Below are 21,065 nucleotides of genomic sequence, written 5' to 3' on the forward strand. Positions count from 1 at the left end.
CAAAAGAAGAGTTAGAGAAAGGAGGCTCCAGAGTTGGTCCACAGCCAGACTCCATATTGGTTTCCACTTGAGGCTCCAGATTGTGGGGTAGGCGAAGAAAAGGCAGAGGTTTGCCTCGAATGAAATTGCTGCCTCTTACTTGAGGGCTCTAAGGACTGTTGCTGTGGATAGTACTGAGATTGTGATCTGTCTAGTACAGTTGTTGGCTCAGATGCTCTCTCTTTAGGAACCAACCCATCTTAAAGATGGTTTTAGAGTCTTAAGGTATATAGTACCACATCTGTACAACTATTAAAGGGCTCACTGCCCTAAAACAGAAGTCCTTAATAGTAGACTACACCTCTCATAGAATTCCCAATGCCTGCAGCCAGTGACAACTGAACTGGCTGCTGTATGTCAAACATTCAGCATTGCTTGTACTGCTGTTCAGACCATGAGCTAGCTTTCTGGTAAGAGGGATTTCAGTAACTCATGTTAGTCTTTTGGGAGTCTATCCCATAACCAAAAATCATACTTGGAGAGTAGCCACTCTCATCTGAAGGGTTTTTGAGAAGTGTATGCCTTCCTCCAGAAGAGACATCATTTCTGTGTGTTTTACTCTCAAGGGGGAGACTTGGACTGGTTTTGCTGCTTTCACTTCTCAGAAGCTGTCTCAATTACACCAGCACCAGAATAGGATGCTGACAGAAATGGTCAAACCCTTTATCGGGCACCTACTATCTCCTGTCTGCTCTTTTCCATGGCACTGCAACAGAGGCCTGCGTATGCCAGGTGAATTTGACTGGTCCAAATAGTCCTATCATTATTGAGCATGGCTTAGTTATTCAATTGAGGAAGGTTGCAGGACATTCAGAAGCTGATGTAATTTTTCCTGAATGACCTCCCGAGAATAACCAGCATCTCCATCATTCTTTTCAACTAGTCCTGTAAAACCTGTAGATACCCAATGCGGGCATAGAGTTGGTTACCACCAGAACCAAAGACACCAATGGTCTGAAGCGTGGTCAGCGCTGAGGGTCTCAGTGCAGGCACACCTGACACAGTGACCCCTGGAGCTGGCAAGGATTGTGCTGAGGTGCTCAGTACTGACATGTTTGGTACAGAGGATGAATCTATCCTCTTGGTGCTGGAAGCAATGCGGTCCTTGGGCCTAGAAGAGACTGATTGTGCAGACATGGATTTCAGAATGGGTGCTGACTTTGATTTCAGGACTCCACCAAAAGACTTTGGGAGGCAAGAGTCTTAGAGGGTTTGTCTCTAGTACAGGGAGGTAATCTGCCGATATATCTGCTCTGATCCTGGGAGCAGTACTCCCTGTAGTCACTGAGTGCACCACTTGGGGGACTGATTAGCAAGGCTTATACAGTGCAGCATGAGAACTCACAGAAGCATCTCAGGACATCAGACCACTGACTGCATGAAACTGACCAGATACCTGAAGCTTCTGTGAGGGATTTTCTGTATTTGATAAGACTTCCATGGATCTTGCCAAGAGGAAAATCTTCAACTTTGCCAACCTTGCCCTCTGGATCCTCTTGGAAAAGGACTCACAGGTCAAGCCTTGTGACCGGACAGGGCTCTCATCAAGACACAAGACATCAGAAGGGTCCATTGACAGGCATGGCAATGTTTTAGGACATGCAGATCTTAAAGCCCAGTAACTTAGGATCAGCTATTTTGAAAGGCAGTTGTACAGGGGTAAGGCCCTTGTACTGGGTCAGCGGTCTGGGTCTGTCCCAGAAAAACCCTATCACTACTCTGTTCTAAAACTAAGCAACTAAGCCATCTGGCAAAGAAAAAATTAATTTTGTTAGAACTAATGTTAAATATATGTAATACATAAGTTAGGAAAAGTGTACATCTGGGTATAGTGCTTAGATTAGTCACAAATACAAAATTAGTTTTTCAAAAGTAATATGATCAATAGGATACGTAATCAGCAATAAACCAAATTAAGGTGAATAGATTTAAAAATACAGTTTAGATCTTAGAATCAGAATACCTTGGGTATGTCACTCATGAGAAGTTGTACAGAGATTTGGTTGTGGAAAGTAAAGTAGATCAATGAGTGGAAATTGTCCCTCAGTAATTGAGAAATAGGTTGGTTCTCCATTTAGAAAATACAATCCATGAGGAAAGTATTTGTTACTATCCTGACTGCGCTTCTCATCCTCACTCCAGCTCATCCCTCCTGATATTGCTGATGCCCAGTGATGTGTTCTATGTAGATGTCCCCCGACCAACTGATGATATCAGACACCATGAGTTGTCACATCAGCCAAGCGTAGTGTTGATTGATTCCGCATTCTCTCAGCACTCACTTATAAGTGGGATCCCATGCGCCTAAGGCTCCAACAATCAGTGCATGTGTCTGGACCTGGTAACTCTTAGCTCTCAAGGTTTCAGCCAGAAAGGGATATTTCTCTACCTTTTGAGCTTGGGCACAGAGGAAGGCTGGGTTCCTGTTCTCAAATGGCACTGTGACATCGACCATGATGATCTTCGGGTCCTCGTTGATGACGACGATGTCCGGTTGCAGTTGGCTGTCGGTTCTCGGGATGGCAGAGTTTACGGCAACCTTCCCCTCGCATGGCAGGATGGTTGTGGCCAGGCAATCTTGGACGGTGTTGTGTCGCAGCTGCCAAACTCTCAAATGGGGCTTTCAGCTACACAGGATGTGGGGTAGCATCTCATAGCTGTTGCCACACTTCCTGCATTGCTTGTCCCGATTCCTATGGCAGAAGGCACCATTCAGTGGGACACAGATGAGCCAAGCCCTGTGGATGAATCTGCCCCCGGGGAGGAAGTGGTTGCTGGCATCCCACTTGCATGTCATCTCGAAGGCCTTGCCCTGGTCCGGTTTTTGTTTTAGGTTTTCCACATATTGGCAGGTATTAGCATCCTTCAGGGTCCTCTCCAGCATGATTCTAGCTCTGAGCGATGATAGTGTGATCTGTGTTCTTCACCTGTGGCACCAGGACTCCCAGCTCCTGGCATTCCTCGCACCACGTCCAGTGGCAGCCGATAGGCTTCTCAAGTCATCACGTAGCGTTGTGGGCACGAGTCCAGAGTGAAGCGAAGTCTCCCCTCTCTTCCAAATTCACCTTTCAGCGAGCCACTCAAGTAAGTGGCAACGTCTTGGTTGGAGGGGGTCCTGGTGATACACTTCTTGACTGCATCCTGCAGAGCACTCTCCACGATGTTCTTCACCATGGCGTCCAGGCACATCAGAAAGCATGAATGATCACGGCAACATCGCACAGATCACCTATTTGAGGGACGTTGGCACCCCTCTGCCTCTGCGAGATGTACACCATTGCTGGCCCTCTGGGGAAGAAACCTTCACTTCACCAGCTGCCGGATGGCATTGTCTGCCTTGTTCAGCTGTATCTTCACCACGGCAGATCCCCTCAGGACAAATGAGATATAGTGGATCAGGAAGACAGTAAGGCGTTGTTCTTCTGCCATGGTGCCAGTAGGGAGGAGTTGATCCTGCCCACATCTCGTAGGATCTCTGTGATGGCATCCTGAGGTGCCTGCTGGACACAGAAACCCGTCAGCATGCCAAGATGTTGGTACACTTGCCCGTCCTCGAGGAAGATCATGGGTTTGCCCTGCATCTGAAGAGATGTTGCCTGGACCGAATCCCTTCTACTTTAATCAATATGCAGGGATGCACACTTCCTGGCATTGAAGCAGAATCCCATCCAGATGGCAGCCTGTCTGGTGATGTCAAGCATTTGTTGGAGACTCTCAGGGTTGTCTGCAATCAGGACCAGATTATCTGCAAAGGCCAGGATACTCACTCTGTTGTCATACAGTTTGAAACCTCCTCGATGGCTAGAGATCGCTCAAATGAGCGGCTCCATGACTAAGTTGAAAACAATGGGGCTCAGGAGGCAACCTTGCTTCACACCGCTACAGATAGGAATTTCGGGTGTCTCTTCTTCCATGGAACAGATAGTAGAGGTGCAGCCTTCATACTTTTCCCAGACCAGTTGGAGAGTTTTCAGGCATCCCGAAATCTTGCAGTGTGGCAAAAACGTGCTGGTGGGGCATCAATCCAAAAGCATTAGCCAGGTCGAGCCACACTATGGCACATTGCCTCTGTGCCCTCCTGGCCATGTGGATGGCAGTCCGAAGGACAGTTGTTTGTAGCAGCCTTCGCATGTCATGAAGCCTTTCTGAATGGAGATGACGGCTCCTCCATTCACCGACCAGTCTGTGATCCTAGCCGCAAGGCAGCTGGCATATAGTTTGTACATGGTGGAACAGAGAGAGATGGGTCTCCAGTTGTTGGGGTCATCGTGTTCACCTTTCTTGCGGACGAGCATCATCATAGACTTCTTCCAGGAGCTGGGAGTACAGTGGAACTGTTTGCATTTGTTGCAAATGGCAATTAGTACCAGGCAACCGGGGTCTCTTTTTCAGGGAGTTGTTACAAATGCCATCTTTTCCTGTGGTTGTGTTTTGGTCTTTAAGTCTGGCCTCTACTTCCCATGATGTAAAGTCTTGTTCCCGGTCCTCTGCATAGTCAACCCAGGGTTAAAGCTAAAACAACCAACTTTACAAACTGTAGAAGAACTGAGCTAGCTATGGGTCAAGGGCAAGGAATGCAGACAATTACAAGGTTCTGTCTTGCAGCCATAGGTATTAAGAAGAAACTCAGTGGGGGTTGAGGTGACCTTTGCCCATTATGGCCTTGGCTACAAGGAGCAAGAGGGCACTCAGGACACAGACAACTCCCAACAGACAAAACTATTCAAAATAAATCAGACCTTACATCAAAGCAGGGGCAGAAGCAGGATCTGTGTGGACAATGAAAGAAGAGCTTATTTTCATGACATCCCTCGAAGGCAAAGCAGTATTATATCCATTTTACAGTTGGGAAACTGAAGCAGAGAGATTACAGACAATATTGTCAAAGTATTCACTAATTTTGGAGGCCTGGCTTGACACCTAGAACTCGATCGTTTATTTTACTTAGTAATTTTATAGCACTTAATATGTTAGTGCACAGCTCCAATTTATTTCAGTTGCAACTGTGAGCATTCTGCAAAGCTCATGCCAGGTGGGTCAAGCAGGGCACCTGGAAAATAATGAACACACAGATACCAGCCACCTGTGTTAAGTTTTTGTTTAAGTGACTTGCCCAGCACCACATAGGAACTCTTTCATTAAGCTACATAAACCTCAAAACATTCTCTTTTCATGCATGATCCTGCCTCATTCACTACACAACTTACAGCTTCTGCAACAAACAACCCATAGATCCTAGAGACAGCATCCCCATTCATGGCACAATATTGATTCATTCCCAAAGAACTATCCATCCTATACAATGAATGAGGCAAGGGTCGCGTGCAGGGGGAAGTGTGATCATGTAACTGAAAATCATCAATGCATACACACAAGGGGGCCAAACTGCATGGGCAACTGAATACTTTCAAATAACTTTCAAGTGCTTAAAGGACGACTGTAATCTTAAAGTTAATATATGTATTTGTATGCAATTTCCTAGTTTTCTTGAGAAAAATTAGAAAAAAACAAAACATTTTAATCACATGGAACTCTGATACCCATATAGATCAACAGTTTTTACATCGATGGCACAGACCTTTCCCACCTGAGGTGACAGAATAATAGATAGCAGAAGAAAGCTGTTATTCTCTTATAACCAGCTACAAAAGTAGGATAAGACAATATTTCAGCTGTTTACTAGACAACAAAGGAATGCTAAGACTCTGGAATGCTGGGTTACATTCCAAGTTCTAGAAGTGAGCATACTCTAGTGCAGGGGTTCTTGAACTGGGGGTTGGGACCACTCAGGGTGTCGCAAGGGCATTACATGGGGGGTTGTGAGCTGTCAGTCTCCACCCCAAGCCCCACTTTGCCACCAACATTTATAATGGTGTTAAATATATAAAAAACTGTTTTAATTTATAAGGAGGGGGTCATGCTCAGATGCTTCCTGTGTGAAAGGGGTCATCAGTACAAAAATTTGAGAACTACTGCTCTAGTGGTTTTAGCCCGTCTTCCGCTGCCCATGGCCTGTGCCTCCAAAAGACCCCTCTAGTCTGTCTGTCAACTCCAAATTCCATAGCTTGTCTCTGCCCAGTCCCTTGTACTCAAGTAATTATGATTTTTTTTAAATGAGCAAAACAATATATATTTTGCTTAACTCATTCTTTGAAATGGCTAAACCATTTCTGCTGAAACATTAAAAAAAATCTGCTTGAGGCAAACACCATACCAAACTTCAGCCATTCAGGCTGAAATTTTCCATGCTGTATTACAAGCAATGAATAACAGGGTCTTATAATTGGAAAGCACTAGCAAGCCTTAACTATAGGTATTGCTGTCAGTTCCATCTACAATTTTAAATATGCTTTGGTTTATTAATTAAACAAAAGCTCAATTTCCAATAGTCTGGTTGTGACCACTCAACAGCACAAGCTCATGAGTCTTTTATTTTGTTGTTAAAAAGTGTAGTAATATTGTACATATTTTTGCATCAGTAAAAGGAAAGATCTGAGAGGCACAAGAGTTTATGAAACCTGTAGAGATTCCTCGAGCCATGAAGACTGATTTTACATTGAACTCAAAAATGTATTGACATTAGTTTGTTATTATCAAGAAAGTTAGTTTTGGGGACTAATTTTTAGATCCTCCACAAATTAAAATAGCTAAAAACTAAGGCAAAACTGATAGGCAAGAGCTTGATTTTATTGTGTTGTACTTGTTTTATTCACAATACAAATTTCTCTGGAATTAGACATTTTTAATAATGTTCTCTCCATCACTACTTTTTGTGAAATTGATGTTATCCATCAGCTTGTCAAAAATAAAATATGTAGTTTGCAACCACAAAGTTGAAAGTATTATTCCACATACATGTTGAAACCCAGCCTTCTAATAAATACTCAACCTCAGTCCTATGAAGCTCAAGAGGGAATGACTGTAGACTATATTTGATTTCACAGAGATAAGTGAAACCAATTTTACAGTTTTAGAACAGTTCATGTCAAGTTGAAAGCTGTACAGCTTTGATCTGTAGGTACAGTAATAAGTCTTGAAAATGAATTACTGTATATTTATTGCAACACTATATTGATGCCAGCTTCCTTGAACGTTATGCAAAGTTAGCTGCAAAACAAGAGTAATAATGTGATGTCGTGTAGTTTTGACATAAAATGCATTAGGCTTATACAAGACTGCAGACTGTCTTATATAGACTTTCTACCGCAAACAGTTACTCTTTCCTCCTACTTCTCCCTGCATGTCTCTAAAACTGAACCCTTTCTTTCCCCAGAAACTAAAATGCTTCTTTAATGCCTTGGTCATCTCCCACTTTCAGTATTACATTTACTTCCTCTGAGGTGCTCCAGTTACCATACTCCAGTCAAATGAAGCTAAATAGTATCACTTTTAAATCTTACTCTGCTCACATTACTCCTTTCTTCAAATACCTTCACTAAATTCCTCTTGCATTCTCTGTCTAGCTTAAGCTTCACATCCTCATTTTTATAGGCTTAATCTCTTCTCTCACTTCGCACAACTAGCCCTCCACACCCTTTCCCCTGCCATTGTATCCCCCCCTTACTTCACCCATCATTTCCCTATCATTTTATATTGAACTACTTACATAAAATGTTGTTCCTAATCAAAGTATTCATTCATCTCAAATTCCTCCTCAAAATTTCCTTCTTCCACAAAATCAACAAATGCTAACCTCACCAATAAACCTGAGGTCCTCCATCCAGGATATTAAAAAGTGAAGGGTGTGGAGGAACACAGTGCATTTTTATACTGTCTGTTCACACTGCAAGTTCCATGTGTCTGTCACTTCTAAAGCTTTTAAGTAAGCTTTTTTGTTAAAAAAAGCAGAATACATGTAAGAACTCCTGTTTTCAGATAGACAATGTGAAGCAATGTTTATATCGAAAGAGCTTCTCTTTGTATCCTTGGAGAAGGGTGTGACAGGGTGTACCAGGTGTTGGGTGCCACCTGCTGGACATGCCTCCAACTTGGCGCATCCCATATGAGGGTGGTTTGTTTTAGAGGTGACAAAAATGAGTTTACAACTCCAAGAACTGCCTAGAGAGGCCATCCAAAGGGATGGAAGCAGGAAGAAGCCAATCAGGTCAGAGCAGGCCAGATTAAAACAGCTCGCTGCTTCTTCCAGACATCAGTTCTGGGTGAAGCTAGGACAAGGGAGGAAAGATTTTTCCTTGTCTTAACCAGGAAACCCAGCTTCCTGAGAGGCTTAACTATCTCCTGCTTTTGGCTAAAGCAGCAAAAGACTGTTTTATGTTATGGAACTTAAAAGCCCAGGTGGCCATCTTGACAAATATCTGTTTATTACTTTAATATCATGGCAAACCGACTTTGCAAGATGCTCCACCGGCTCAGGTAAGCTTGTAACAAATAGACAATACCTTCTGTGCCCCATTCAGCACTGAGCCAGTCACCCCACATAACCTAAAACTACACCTCAAAGATGAAAAACAGCAGTATTATGACTACCTTGTGGGGTCATTTTACATAATATGCTGAAACAAGCAAGCACGTATGTATATAGATTGTGTTGGTGATTTTTCTTCCAAAGCTAGCTTTTCAAAAGGGGAAAGTAATGCCTATTCCTGCTGTTTATGCCCCAGTAAAATCACAGTGGAACATCACCATGCACCAATATCAAAGTAGCACCCTAAGTCCATACCTTTTGCCATGAAGTGGAAGTAGGAGCTGTAAAATCAAATTTCAGCAGTGTGGGGGCGTAGTCTGTTTTTTCCATGGACTATAATGCCACAAGGGACCATTGTGACTACCTAGTCTGACCTGCAAAACACAGGCCATGGGATTTCCGTGAATTAATTTTTATTTGAACTAGAACATTTTAGAAAAAGCCAATTTTGATTTTAAAATGGCTAGTGATGGAGAATCCAGTAGAACCCTTGGTAACCCAACTGAGCTTCTTAGGGCTTGTCTTCACTTAAATTTGATAGCGCTCTAACTTGCTGGCTCAGGGCTGTGAAAAACTACCACCACCACCACCACCACCCACCCCCAAAGCACAGTAAGTCTGAGTGCTTTAAAGCACTAGTGGAGCCAGGCTCCCAGCACTTGGAGTTAATCCCCTCAAGAACGACCACACTCACACTTCAAAGCGCTGCAGCAGGAGCATTCCCACAACAGCGCTTTCAAGTTTCCAGTGTAGCCATACCCTTAGTCTTAAAACTTAGCCTAATTTTAAAACACAAAGTTAGGAACAGTTATCCTTTCAAAGCAACTGGTGCATAAACAGCAATACAAGTCTTATGGAACAACCCTATACAATGGAGACAGGCTGAAGTTAACCTCAGAGATGATCATTTCCCAGTAGATGAACAAAAACTAAAATATTCCAGGTGGAAGGAGAGGGGGGGAAAAAAAACGATTACTTGCCTTTCGTAGCTATTCTTCTAAATGTGTTCCTCATGTCCATTCCCTCTTGCCAACAACTCTGACAGAAGGAGACGACGATAATGGAATGGACATGAGCAACGTATCTCGAAGAACAGTTACAAAAGGCAAGTAACTATTTTGTTTTTCCTTCGAGTGCTTGCTCATGTCGATTCCATTGCAGGAATCCCTGGAGGTGGGCTCAGAGTTCAGTCTTGCAGACTGGAGTACTGCTCTGCCAAAACTAGCATCAGCCCAAGCTTGCTGGGTCAGCGCACAGTGCGAAGCAAACGTGTGGACCAACAACCAGGTCGCAGAGCAGAAAATTTCCCAGATCAGTACCTGAGCGACAAAGGCAGATGATGACACCTGCGCCCTAGTCAAGTGAGCCGTCACGATCGCTGGCGGGGACACCTTTGCCAGCTCATAGCAGTAGCAGATGCAGGCTATGATCCAGGATGAGATTCTCTGGGTAGGCACTTGGCAACTCTTCATCCTGGCCATGACAGCAACAAACAGTTGCGTAGACATACAGAACGGCTTCGTCCTCTCTACATAGAAGGACGATGCCTGCGGGACATCTAGAGTATGCAGCCTGTGTTCCTCAGCCATAGTATGAGGCTTCGAGCAGAAGACTGGTAGGTACATGTCCTGACCAGTACTGAACTGGGAGACTACCTTGGGCAGAAAAGCTGGGTACAGACACAGCTGGACCTTGTCCTTATAGAAGATCATATCAGACCTCTCCGATGTCCATGCCCTGATCTCGGACACCCTACGGGATGAAGTTATAGCAGCCAAAAAGGAGACCTTCCAGAAAAGAAGCAGAAGGGAGCAGGTAGCCTGGGGCTCAAACGGGGGTCCCGTGAGTCTGGACAGCACAAGGTTCAGGTTCCAAGGAGGGACTGTGTCCCAGACATGCAGGTAAAGGAGCTCCAGATGTTTCAGGAACCGCGTCGTCAAGGGATGGGTGAAGACCGACCTGCCATGAAACGGAGGATGGAAAGCGGAAATGGCCGCAAGGTGTACCCTGACAGAGGACAGCGACAGACTCTGGAGCTTACGGTGTAGCAAATAGTCCAGGATGTCTTGTATGGGGGGCCTCTTCCATCCAGATGCGGCAATCCAAGGCCCAACACGTGAACCACTTCCACTTAGCGACGTAGGTAGCCCTGGTGGAGGGTTTCCTGCTGCCCAGAAGGACCTGCTGGACACTGGAAGAAGACTGCCATTCTTCCCCACTCCGCCACGCAGAAACAAGGTCATCAACTGCAGTGCCGTCAGGTTCAGATGCAGCAGATTCTCGTGGTTCTGGGACAGCAGATCCAGCCAAAAAGGCAGCTGCAATGGGGTGGCTGCCAAAAGACACAGGAACATGGCGAACCAATGCTGCCGAGGCCATGATGGGGATGAGGATGACTGTCACTGTCTCGATTCATCTTGAGCAGGACTCTGTGGATTAACAGCACCGATGAGAAGGCTTACATCAGCACTCCCGACCAGGCAGCCCTTGTCCCTGCCCAGCAAAGACCAGAACACATAGCACTTCCTGTTCTGTCTGGATGCAAACAGGTCCACTTAGAGTCCCCCACATGAGGAAAACTAGGCTGACCATCTCCAGATGGAACGATCATTCATGGCGAGACTAGAACATTCCACTGAGGTGATCTTCCAGGACATTCTTGCTCTGGGCAGGTGGGCGACCACCAAATGAATAGCGTGCCACACACAAAAGTCCCAGAGGCTGAGCGCTGACGTATGCCTTCCCACTGGTACATTGCAACAGTATTGTCCATCACTACCTCCACCACCTTGCCTTCCAGGTGAAGCAAGAAAGCCTGGCACGCCAGGTGAACCACCTTGAGCTCCCCGACATTCATATGGAGGACTAGGTTGGGTTGCAGCCCTGGGTGTTGTGCTCACCAAGATGGGCCGCTGCTTCCGGGAGCCACTGGAGTATGCATCCGATGAAGTGAGCTGTAGCTCACGAAAGCTTATGCTCAAATAAATTGGTTAGTCTCTAAGGTGCCACAAGTACTCCTTTTCTTTTTGCGAATACAGACTAACATGGCTGTTACTCTGAAACATGCATTTCGTGAACACTCTGGGGGCTGAGGACAGGGCAAAGAGTAAATTGGAAGTGGCACCCTGCCACTATGAAGCACAGGAAACATCTGTGTCCCAGAAATACGGAGACAGGGAAGTAAGCGTCCTTCAGATCGAGAGTGGCACACCAGTCCCCTGGATCCAGGGAAGGGATGACGGAGGCCAGGGATATGTGCGGAAATTGAACTTCATGAGCAACTTGTTGAGGCCGCACAGGTCCAGAACAGTTCTGAGGCCCCCTTCTGCCTTTGGGATTAAGAAGTAGCAGGAGTAGAATACTCTTCCTTGCATATCCAGAGGAACCTCCTCCACAGCCCCCAGGCTTAGAAGATTCTCAACCTCCTGAATGAAGAGTTGCTCATGAGAAGGATCCCTGAAGAGGGATAGGGAAGTGGACGGGGTGGGGGAGGAGAGATGGCTGAAAATTGCAGGGTGTAGCCCCCAACCATTATGTCCAGGACCCAACAGTCTGACATAACCCACGACCAGGCCGAACGCTAGGGGGAAAAGGCAGTTGAGGAAGGGGAGGGAAGGATCCGGGCAGTTTGCTCCCGAGCACACCCTCAAAATGAACCCTGGTGTTTCACCAGGCCAGGCTATCCAGGAGATTGGGATGATGAAGGGTGGCTGCACTTAAACCCAGCATCCCTTTTTCTCACAGGCCCATGTCGAGGCTGCCACTGTCTAGGTGGCGAAGCAGCTGCCTGGATGTCTGAGGAGTGTGCATCCCCAGGGAACGGAGGGTCACCCTCATATCCTACAGGCCACGCAGATGCACATCCGTTTCGTTGGAAAACAGGCCAACACCATCAAACGGGAGGTCCTGGATAGAGGCCTGCATCTGCTGGGACAGGCTGGCGGTCTGGAGCCAGGAACTTTGCCACAATCACCACAGAGGCGACCACTCAGGCAGCTGAATCGGCTGCATCCCAACCCAGCTGGAGAGAGCACCAGGCCGCTGCGGTCCCCTCTTTCACCAGGGTTGCGAACTCCTGGGCTGCCTCCTAGGATATGGAGTCCTTGAACTTGATGGGAGAGTCCCACAAGTTGTAACTGTAGCAGCCCAAAAGGGCCTGGTGGCTCAACACCCAAAACCGGAGGCTGGCTGTGAAATAAATTTTGCAACCAAACAAATCCAGTCTCTTCGCCTCTTTATTCTTATTGGTGGAACTGGTGGCCCCCTGCTGGTCCCTTTAGTTGGCTGCCAACATGACGACTGACACCGATGGTGGGTGAGCGTACAAGTACTTGAAATCTTTTGTGGGAACGAAGTATTTCTTTTCCGCCCTTTTAGAGGTGGGTGGGATGGAGGACAGGGTTTGCCAGATGGTTTTGACAACGTTCAGGACCCCCTTTTGTACCGGAAGTGCAACCCACGCTGGGGCGGACGTGGAGAGCACATCAAATAAATGTGTCCATCTGCTTCTCCATCTCCTCTGCCTTGAGGCCCAAGTTTGATGCCACCCTAGGGAGCAAACACCTGATGCTTGCAGAAATTGTCCTGTGGGCTAGCACTGGAAGGCCTCGCCACCTTGTTGGGGGAGGAGGATGAGGATGATTGGACAACTGGGGAGGTCTGGCGGTGTCCTCACCTGTCGGGGAGGACAAGCTTGTAGTGGGTACTGGCTCCTCACCAGCAGCAGCAGCCGCCGGGACGTCCTGAACCCTGCCTGGAGCTGTGGATACTGGGGAACTACCTTCAGCCTGTCTGAAAGAGCCACCGACGGCTGGCAGAAATGGGGTACCAACCTGATGGGAATGCCCCATGCATTCCAATAAGGCCAATGGGTTGGCCACTGGCTCTGCTTCCAAGTCAGCCGTGGACACACCCTCCAGAGCCCAATCATGTTGCCTGGGCAAGGGGCTGAATTACACCTCCAAGCCTGAGATTTCATTACCCTCCAATGACCAGGGTGGGGGTGAGGAGGCTTGGGTCTGGAGACCGGTGCCAGGAATGATCCAACCGGTGCCAGCAGTAGGGGGAGCAGTGCCGCATCGGGGAGCGCCTTTGAGGCCTCGGCGATGGCACGACAAAGATGTGTGCTGGGGAGATCTACGGCTGAGTAAGCTTCGGCATGACGACAGGTATTGGGAGCATGGTGCCAATGACTCGTAGTGGTGAGCCGAAGACCTGGTTTGATGCGGAGACCAAGAACATGGAGACCTAGGGCTCTGTTTTGGCTCTGGAGACCGGTGGCGCTCGCCTGTTTTGTGCGATGCCTTGCCAGCAGGCTTAACCTTGCAGGGAGCCTTAGCCAGTTCCATTGCCACATGCGGTGCCAGCTGCAATGAAGGCGCTCTCAGCTCTTCAAGTGCCAGGTCAGTCAATTGCGCCATCAGCTTAGGCCCTTGACCGCTCCTGGGAGTCAGTGGGGGAGGAACGCCAAGCCCTTCAGTGGGTCCAGAGTGGGCGTAAGGCCTGAGCAGAATCCTCTGCCCAGAGCCCTTTGGTTGGGCTTGGTCTTCTTAGTCTTTTTTTTCCAGCAGCAGCTATAGGGATCAGTGCTGGGAGGACCCTGGTGCTGTGAGTGTGCTATGCACCAAAGTTGAAGCACTGGGTGCCAATTCGGGATGTGTCAACTCCGAAGCTGGATGCAGGGCAGCCTGCAGCAGGAGGACCTTGAGACGGATGTTGCGCTCTTTGTGTCAGCAGACAGATGCGACAGCACTCCTTCACATGGGTTTCCCCAAGGCACTGTAGACACCTCTCGTGCAGCACACTAACAGACATAGACCTGTTGCACAAAGAGCAGGGCTTGAAATTCAGAGACTGGGGCATGCCGCGTGGGGGGAAAAAAATCCCTGCTTCGACACCAACACTTAACTAACAATGATTAAACTATTTACAGGTAAGGCACAATGCTAAGCTAGACGAGAAACCACAGACCACTTGCGAAGCAAGCGAAAGAGGTGCTCCGAATGACCAGCACGGGCAGTAAGAAGGAACTGAGAGGGTGCAGGACCAGCAGCGCCTTATTTTATGCACCATGAATGCGGCACTCCAGAAGGCGCCACAGCCCAGCCCTACAAGTACCACTAAAGCGAAAGTCTCCAACGGCCGTGCACACGCGCGTGCACATGGGCGCGCACACACCTACAATGGAATTGACATGAGCAAGCACTCTAAGAAGAGCATCTATGTGGACGAGCTGTTGGAACTGTAGTTGTTGGTGAACATCATTTTCTCCATCATTAAGCTTCCATAAGTTCCCTATCCAAGAATAGATATGAGTAATGACCCTTGGCATAAGCCAAGGTATAGTCCAGAAGTAGAGGTTGAAGGACTACTTGATCAACTTTAAAGTCTTACCTATGTAGTATTTCACCTTGAATTGTCATTTGAAATGTGTTACTAATCCTAAACAATCTTGTTCCAGCTTGTATTTAGCTGAGACACACTGTGTACGTTTCCCAGACTTGAAGAACTCTGTGTAAGCTCAAAAGCTCGTCTTTCACAAGCAGAAGTTGGTCCAATAATAGATATTGCCTCACCCACTTAGTCTCTCTAGTGTTCTAGAACCAACACAACTACAACAAACACTGCCATATCCTTATGTAGCATTCAGATGTAGCTAGAACTAGCTATTCTTTGGATATAAAAATTGCTTCACATTTTGTCCCTTATTCTTTTTTTGTCTGGAAAAAAAAAAACTTAAGTCTATGTAAAAAATTAGAGAACCTGAAAAAAAAAAATATGTACAGCCAGCTTTAAAAACTGAAACAAATAGTATTACCATATGTAAATTGATCGAACACCATCAAAGTATGCATACTTAAAATCCACCTATTCATTTTATTTAGAAGAGAATTTCTTATTATAAAATTTTATGATAAAAGGCTACAGAACATTGTTAAACTTTGCAATATGCCCTAGCAGATGGAGGCATTACCTGACAGGGTTACTGGTCAAAGACACCCGTAGAGATTCTAAGCAAGTGACAAGTCTTTCATCTGTTGCTCCAGATTTTAGTTCCAGGATGAATTCCTGTGCTGTAATCTGTCTGCTGCTCTTGAGGCTTCCCTGCAAGAGGAAAGTCACACTGATTTTCTTTCTGGTACACAATTAGTTTATACAGATGACCCAATACAGTTGCTATTTATGAGAAAACCTTGATTCCTGATGCTTAATAAAAACATTTTAGGAACTACTATAACATAATTCGAAAATATGAGTAAAACGAACTGGTGGAAATATTTGAATCATATGTTGTTTCAGAGTTTTCAGTACATATTTTTGACTGCAAATGAACCAAGCGAGAGTCAGAGAGCAACATCTGTCAGTAGGACAAAGCCCAGGTATGTTCAGTGTAGCATATTTCAACTGTAAATGAATGTTAACAGCATAACAAAGGAGGTGAGAAAAATATACGGTATGTACCAAAAATACATAATTCAACCACAAAATGTATTACATGAGGTGAGAAACTTGGCGTATTATGGCTACTTGTTTCATTAACCTGAAAAACAGCAGACCCTTTGATTACCTCTATTAATATAAAAACATTAAAGTATGATAGAAAAGAGGGTAATTTTTCATGAACTAAGTCCAAGATAATTTTTGCAAAGATACTCATTTTTCCACGTATGCTACATTTTGAGTAAATTTGTTATCTTTACAGATCTCAAAAAGTTAAGGTAGTGAGAAAAGTGACTAGAATAAAAAGTGTTGAAATCATTATTTACATGCCTAATCCACTGACGCCTACCCATACTCGTTACTTTTTTTGAAAGACTGAGGGTCCGGAAAGCAGACACTGTATAATGTGTAACACTGAAGGTAGGTTTTGTCCAACAAACCTGGTATATCGGCACTCAAGGAATGTCTACAAGTAGCCAGAACTATTTAACCATATTAATCTATATGCTTTAATGCTCTGCCCTTTTTTTAAAAGTTAAGCCAAACCTGGAAGAAAGTTAATTTCGCATCGTAAAGTGTTGAGGTGTCCTGTGACAACAGTGTCAATTCTATGACCATGTCTACACTACAAACTTTGGTCAATGCAAGTTACATCAGCAAAAAATTTTTTTTAATTTTACCCTTCTGTAATACTATTTTTGCCACAGTTAACCAAGTATCGTTGATTTTGTTTCAGAATTTTATAGTGATTAGAAGTTGACGTAAGTGTTAATACCTTGGACTACTCAAGTATTTACCTTTCCTTTTATATACACCCAACTCATCTGCATACTCTGGATTAATTTTTATAATATTATAAGCCCTATTTCATTTACAATATTGCGGCTCCTGCAATATTAGACTTCCACAGCCTTCCCACCTTAGGCTGAGGCCTGTGTTTTTCTGTCATCTGCCTGAGCCAGGATGCCAGGTGAAAGATTGCCTATTGCCCTGTCCTACCCCAAGGGTCAGACCCACTTAAAACCGTTAGTTGCTCTGCCCTGCTGAGGGCCTGAGCTCTCTAGACTGGTTACTGCTCAGCCCTGACAGAAGGCCAGAGCCTCATAAGAGTGGTTGACGCTCTGCCCCACCAAGAGCAGGGGTCAGAGCCCTGAAAGCACTAATTCCCCCTTAAGCTTGGTTGGACAGCCAAACAGTAGTGAGGGGGCGTGGCCCCCTGCTGAGACTGACAGGGTGAGTTAACCGCAGATCCTTCCATCGGGGCATCCAGGACTAAGTCATCCTGACTCCAGCAAAAGGTAGTCTCTCTTATGGTAGTTGGGTATCAGTTCCCCAATGCCACTTGCCTTTCTGCCACTCATCACTCTTCCGGACTATACCATCCCTAACTTTGCCTTGCACATTAACAGGTGCATCCCAATGCCCAAAATTGCTTTGAATCATTCCCCTGTGAAATCCAGCCCCTGACATTGGATACTCTCAGAAATGCCAGATCATCTGCACCAAGAGGTACAGTACACCCCTATCTACCAGTTTTACCTTAAACCACAACTGCTCTAAACCACACAGCGTTTGTGAGCACTTGAACTTACTTTTGTTTTGTTCTAAGAAAGATGAAAGCAACAAGAGTTGTGGAAACAAATGGTTACAGTACACAACAAAATCATAAAATGCAAACCTGGGTCTACATTTATGCATAGTTACTTCTCATATCTAATAAAGTAGATTTCTTCCAAAAAGTTCCATCTGTTGCACAGCTGGCTAGTTTCTCAGGATCCAAATATTCACAAAAACACCCCCCAATCCACGAGGCATTTTCCTCAGTGAATGGTTTCTTCAGAGTGTTTCTTTCTCCTCTGTTTTATACTGAAAACAGCTTACTATTTGTGTTCTCAGATAGGGCTTATCCTTATCCTGTTGTAAAGATTTTTTTTTTTTTAACCTTTAAGTGGTTTAGATAGTTTATCATTCCCTCTGATGGTTTCCCATTCAAAATCTTAATATTGTTCAAAGCTATTGAGTTGCGCATTGCATCAATAGCCAAAAGGGGTGGCGTGACAACTCTCCCATCCCCCACCCAAATGGGCCACCACTGAGACATCTTATCTCCAGGTGACCAATTTCTATTCCAAGTTCGTAAAACACACTTTCAATATCAATACATTACTCCTTAAATATTACCCATACATACATCTCACAATGATTACAAATCTCTCACATTAGGAGCTCTCTGTAAATCTCTTACATGTTACTCTTTATAGATAAATATCCTGTAAGACATGTGTTTGGTGCAGGTCTCAGATGAGAGATGTTTGTTAAAAAAAAGGGATGGAGGGGGAGAATCCTTCATAGAAGGGATCTCTGTCTCAGAGGTTGTGCATTTATTTTGTACGGGGCATTTTGATGTGGTCAGAGTAAAGCAAAAGAAATTATGATTATTTGCAGCATGATATACTGATTCATCTGTCAATGCCACCGCAAGGGAGCAAATGCCAGAACTCAGTACATGATGGTTTGCTGCATCCCCTTGTCAGATGGCTTTTAAGAGGTTTTTGCATCACACTTGTATAGTAATGCCATATTTATTCCAGCTGTAACATTAAATCCACATGAAAACAAATTTTAATAGCTCTTTGAGACAGGGACCATCTTTTTGTTATTATACAGTGATTAGCACAATGGGACCATGGTCCATGATTTGCGCTCCCAGGCGTTAATGTAGTTTGTATTCATAATAATAAAAGCTAGTAAACATAGTTGGTACAGTAGACTGGATCAATATACAAGCCCTTATTACTCCTAACAATAGAAGAAAAGGGTGGGGAATCCATTTACAGAAGAGCTTTCTGGAAACATTGCATTGATAGTCACTGGTCCAAATGCCCATGGTGCGCAACCAAGATTTGACACTGCATGGGACAGGAATGTAAGTGAAAGCCTTGAAGGATTTCCCAAGCCATGCCCGTTCAGGTAACGTATAATAAAGGTATCCAAGTGGTGGTACTATAACACTATATATTGCAATGAAGAATGGAGCGGCTCCTTATTTGGTCACCAAAATTACCTGTGATTTCTGTGCTACATTTATCCATCAAGAAGGAAAGAAAATGTAACCTATATGTGATGACCGCCATCTTGGCTAACACAACATTGATTGAAGTAGGCACCTCCAATTCTAAATGCCTGACTCTCTACAGCTTGAACTAAGCTCAATAGCCGGGGGCTATAAAAGACTCATCTATCAATTAAGCACAGAGGGCAAGACATGTAACATGCTGGCCAGTAGGGTACATATGCAGAAATTCCTACATTTCAGAGTCATGATGCCAAAATAAGATTTCAATATTTTAAACTACTGACCAAGTTAGACCATACAAAATGTATTCTCCACGAACAAAACATTTACTTCATTTGAATCTCATTGGTAACGAGCAGTATCAAGGAATTCATACTTCATTCATCTCTTGGGTCACTAAATTAGAGTGCCCAAAAATTTTCCAATACAAGTACAACTTATGTCACAAAAACTAATTCAAAACGTAGAACTGTTCCACATTGGATTCATTTGAAAGACTTTTCTAAAATCTGCAAACCTTTACTTTATTTTGACATCTTATGTTTCATCTAATACATCAATTAGGTTTTGCAATGTGAACTAGAGGAGCAGTGGCAGATGAAATTCTGTACTGACAAATATAAAATCATTCCTTCTCGTGTGTATTGTTTCAAGTAGTCACAACACTTACTAGGTTCCCAGTTGGTTCCAAAAACTCAGAAGAGAAACTGTAAAGCTCAATGAAAACCTCTGCTCACAGTGTAGCGGTGGTCAAAAACCAAACTAAGTACTAGGATGCATAAAGAAGGGAGTGGATAATAGTGAAAATGTCATTTAGATAAATCAGTGATATAACCTCACCTAGAATACTGTGTTCAATATGGGTTACAAAAAGGATACAATAGAAATAATGGGGGGTAGAGAAACTGAGTAAAAGCAACAGGAATGACTGGACTATGAAAAATATTTGCTACAAAGAGAAATAGAAAAGAAATGATTTACACTGAAGAGAGGATAAATAAAATAGTGACATCATAAAGGTACACAAAAACAAACAACAATACTGAAAAGGTCAATCAGACATGTATAGTCACCTTGTCAATTCTAAAGTAAGGGTCATATAATGAAATTGAAGAATGGCAAATTTAAAATAATATGGAAAAAAAATTTCACAAAACGCACAAGTAGTCTGTGGAACTCATGGCCTCAATATCACTAAGATCAAGAACTAAGTAGGATTCAAAATAAAAATTGACATTTGTGTGTCTATATGACCACTGTGAGACACAGAATACCGAGTTAGATGGACCCTGGTCTGTTGCAGTATGCACCTTCGATTTTGCTAAATAACATTGCACAAATTGAAATTAACTAAAACAATACAAAATGGAGAATAGAGTCAAGTTTAAAGGATGCATGATCAGCCAAGTAAAAACGAAGTTACTTTAAAATAGTACTGCAAAGTAACACTGTAATTGAAGTGTCAGATGTTTGCAAGGGAACTTATTTGTCCCAATTGACAGTAATACCTTTACCTTACAGCAGTGTTTCCCAAACTTGGGATGCCGCTTGTTCAGGGAAAGCCCCTGGCAGGCCAGGCCGGTTCGTTTACCTGCCGCGTCTGCAGGTTCGTCTGATCACAGCTCCCAGTGGCCGCAGTTAGCTGTGCCCAGCCAATGGGGGCTGCAGGAAGTGGCGGCCAGTATATCCCTCAGCCTGCGCCGCTTCCCGCAGCCCCCATTGGCCGGGCACAGCGAACCACAACCAGTGGGAGCCGCAATCGGCCGAACCTCCGGACGCGGCAGGTAAACAAACTGTCTCAGCCCGCCAGGGGCTTTCCCTGAACAAGCGGCGTCCCAAGTTTGGGCAACACTGCCTTACAGGATAAACTCTGCCCAACATATACAGACAACTTCCACTGTTACCTAAAGATATAAACAAAACTAAAATGTGGTGCTTTAGGACATTTGCATCTAAGGATTGATATTAGTCCAAAAAATTAAATAACTCAATTATGCATTATCATCCCTCCAAACATGCATGTAAAAGTAGTAAGTACACTAAACTTTTCATAAGCATATTTTTGGTGTATTTTAGAAGTGACAT

The 21,065-nt window shown here is 44.6% G+C and overlaps 1 protein-coding gene across 1 annotated transcript in view; it reads right to left on the reverse strand.

The window, feature by feature from the left end:
• DIAPH3 (diaphanous related formin 3) overlaps positions 1-21,065 on the reverse strand; it is a 504,443-nt gene that overhangs the window by 431,085 nt on the left and 52,293 nt on the right. Inside the window, exon 5 of the mRNA XM_073325081.2 lies at positions 15,438-15,568. Within this exon, the coding sequence (XP_073181182.2) occupies positions 15,438-15,568 (131 nt within the window). The remainder of the gene's footprint in view (positions 1-15,437; positions 15,569-21,065) is intronic.

The sequence above is a fragment of the Lepidochelys kempii genome, chromosome 1 (assembly GCF_965140285.1).
Source record: "Lepidochelys kempii isolate rLepKem1 chromosome 1, rLepKem1.hap1, whole genome shotgun sequence".
Lineage (NCBI taxonomy): Eukaryota > Metazoa > Chordata > Testudines > Cheloniidae > Lepidochelys > Lepidochelys kempii.